Source organism: Sinocyclocheilus rhinocerous, unplaced genomic scaffold (genome assembly GCF_001515625.1).
Source record: "Sinocyclocheilus rhinocerous isolate Xijiao unplaced genomic scaffold, SAMN03320098_v1.1 scaffold2782, whole genome shotgun sequence".
Lineage (NCBI taxonomy): Eukaryota > Metazoa > Chordata > Actinopteri > Cypriniformes > Cyprinidae > Sinocyclocheilus > Sinocyclocheilus rhinocerous.
The window spans coordinates 191535-194862 of NW_015631009.1; the positions used below are offsets into that span (position 1 = coordinate 191535).

At 35.9% G+C, this 3328-nt stretch overlaps 1 protein-coding gene across 12 annotated transcripts in view; it reads left to right on the forward strand.

Annotated features, from left to right (window-relative positions):
* Positions 1-3328, forward strand: part of LOC107741035 (centrosomal protein of 89 kDa-like) — a 78090-nt gene that overhangs the window by 29272 nt on the left and 45490 nt on the right. For all 12 annotated transcript variants that reach the window (XR_001640150.1, XR_001640151.1, XM_016553614.1 and 9 more), the window contains 2 exons: positions 958-1138; positions 1798-1965. Coding sequence is in view for 10 of the 12 variants with exons in the window: in XM_016553614.1 (XP_016409100.1) it covers positions 958-1138; positions 1798-1965 (349 nt within the window). In the remaining 2 variants the exon portion in view is untranslated. The remainder of the gene's footprint in view (positions 1-957; positions 1139-1797; positions 1966-3328) is intronic.

Sequence of the window (3328 nt, forward strand, 5' to 3'; positions counted from 1 at the left end):
GCAGCATGGCCTCGCCCCCTTTGCTGCCTTTTCCCGAGGGCGGGGTTTATCAGGGTTTGTGATGTCACGAACCCGGGAAGTAACTTGTTGTAGTCCCTACCAGCCGTTTTTGTAGGCATTAAACTGCCAGAATTTTAAAAACGATATCTCCGTTTGCATTGAACTTTTAGCTTCGTAACTTTGCAGATATTGTTTATGCTCAAACAGCAATGTTAGACACTAACTAATGTTAAAAAAGTGAAATCGCAATGAACCACCCCTTTAATTGCTAAAGTTGGCTTTTTTTGTAGCTCAAGAGACATAATATATTTCTTAATTTTGCTATAAGTATCAGCTTAAACATGAAAGCTCCTACCCCAACTTAATGGCCTCGTAAGCTTTTCGTAGATTGATTTCCCCTGAAATATGTAAATGCATCAAAACAATGCTGTTTGCAATGTGTCAACCAATGGATTGAGTTTGGGGATGAACTAAAGGTCTGTTCACATCAAAAACGATAACTATAATATCTATATTAGTGTTGACAAAAAAAGATGATGACATTTGCTGTCAACAACTCAGTGAGCATTTCAAGTCAGATTGATTTTGATTGATTATTAATGTTTTCATCACTCATTAGCTGAAAACGGGTGTTATTGTTAAGGGTATTATGGGTGTTCTAAACTAGAGCCCTTAGAAAACTTCTAATGGGGCCACTGGATGACTTAAAAGTATTTAAATTATGAATTAATATATTCAAATAATACAGCTCACTAATATTAAAATGCTGGAATCACAGTAAGGATAAGAATTGTTCTTTCTTAGAGATGGTTAATCTTAAGATCCTGATTTCCTACATGTACTATATCTTCTATACCTGTATCCTTACTATGTTCCTTACTGTCTTCATTCTACATATACTGCATGCTTATTATTCATATAGATACAAATTTAAAACACTTCTTTATTTGTGTGTAGTGTGTAAAGTCTCTAAACAGCTGATGTTGTTGGAGTCAGAGAAACAGGCTCTGGAAAAAGAGCTAGAGGTGGAGCATAAAGAGCACCATGCCCTGAAGACAGAGTTTCAGAGAATACGCTTGGCTCTAGAACACTCTCTGAGCTTGGCTGAACATAATGCTGTGACTGACAAACTCAAAAGGTACCAAACATGCATTTCATGCTAATAGAATAGACATTTTGAGTTTGAGAGGTTTTTTTTGTGGATTGAGTTTTCTTGGAAAGAGTAAATAAAATTTTTTTTAACTTCTTTATTGATTAGTCTAAGTCTGGAAGGCAGAAGTTTTATAAAAAAGACAGAATAGTTGTAAATTGTAAATAGTTGTAATTTTTCTAGGATGTCTCATTAATTTCAGAACTAACCTAGAGAAAGATAAAGGGAGAGAAAGAAATCACTTTTTTTTTCTTTCTTTTTTTTTACCTGACAGTGTGAATTGCGAAAGAAACAGCCTACACATTCTTACCCTACACACTGTCTGTGTGAGTGAGGTGACAAATGAAAATATAGAATAATGAAAAAAGCACAGATGTACTCATCACACACAAGGACACTTACTCATTCACACACACACTCAAACATACAGACAGTTTATGTTGCTTTAGACACAAAATGCATCTTTAACTGAACACTTTTGTAGGTGTCTGTTTATTCCAAGATGCCATATCAAACATAAACCACGATTACTGAAAGAACCTTGGAAAAGCAATGCTGTTTACTCCATTTATAAAGGTGAATGCTTTAACCTTGTGTTTTTTTTTCTATAAGCTTTTCACTCAGTCGCCTATGCGTTTGCATTTCAGACAGCTGCAGGATCATGAGAGGTTGAAGAATAGTGAGGTTGAAGAGCTGTTGGCTCGTGTGAGTGCGCTGGAGGCGGAGAGAAAGACTCTGCTGCTGGACAAAACCAACGTTAACACAGACATCAAGCACATGGAAACAGAGCTCCAGCTTTCACAGCAAGCTAACAGGTGCACACATTCAAGCACATACGAACACACACATGCAAACATACAGAAGACACTTCTAATGTGCAGATTTCTTTCTTTTGTTTCTGTCTCTCTCACTTTCTCCCTGGTGTGTATGTATGGGTGAAGTGTGTATGGAAGTGAGTAATTTTTGCAATGTTTTTAAAGCCCTGTGTGCTGAGTTGGGGCCAGGCTGTTTATTCTGGCTAATGTACGATGGATGGGTTAAGATCAACAGTGATTTGATACCAAAGCTCTGCATTTGAAACGAGATGCACTTTCTGGCTCTTGTCAATCTGGGTGAAGAAAACTGCTGAGGAGAATATAGTGAAACATGACTTTTAGCAGACTCTATAAAGTGACAATATTGAGGTTTGACATTTCATGTTTAGCTGGGAAGAGGCAGATCAGGATGAGTAATAGGCCACCGAAGCAGAGACAGATTATTTTGGCCAGAGGGCTGCAGAAACAGAAGAAGAACAGACAGGAATTGTAATAGCAGCCGCTGCGTTAGAGGACAGATGAGTAGGAAACTGTAAATCAAGAAAACAACCAATACCAGTTCTCTGATGCAGGGGAACTGCTTGCTGGAAGATTTAGACCTCTCAGTTGGTGGCTTATTAGGGCTAGAATTAGGAATAAATTTAAATTGTAGACATTGAGGGACCTTGTAGGGGAGAAGTTGAAAGGATGTGAGCTTTTTTGAGGCTGCATTTATTTGATCAAGCGAATAGTAATGTTGTGAAATATTTTTTAAAATTTAAAATAACCATTTTCTGTTTTAATATATTTTCAAATGTAATTTTATTCCTGTGAAGCTGAATTTTCAGCAGCCATTATTTCAGTCTTCAGTGTCACATGATTCTTCAGAAACCATTCTAACATGCTGATTTGATACTCAAGAAACATTTTTTATCATTATCAATGTTGAAAACTGCTGTGCGTAATTTTGTGGAAACAGTGAAAGTTTTTTTTATAGAAATACTAAAAGTAAAAAAAATTAATTTTGAATTTAAAATAGAAACATTATAATGCATTTACTATAAATTTTGATGTATTTTATTGCATCCTTGCTAAAATTAAAAAGTATTTATTTCAAAAAATTTACTGAACCAAACTTTTGAACGGTATATTTTACATTTGTTTTATACACTGTTTTTCTTTGCAAATGATTTTATTAGCAGAACATGTTATTGTCACAATCTGTGATGGCGAGGAACGATGGAGACGAGGAATAAACTAAACCGTCTTTAATCCAAGAAACACAGGGTACATCCAACACTGGGAATGGCAGGAAAAACATGAACATAACTAGAACCGACAGAGACAGACTAGGACTTAAATACAGGGGATGATTGGGGAAACA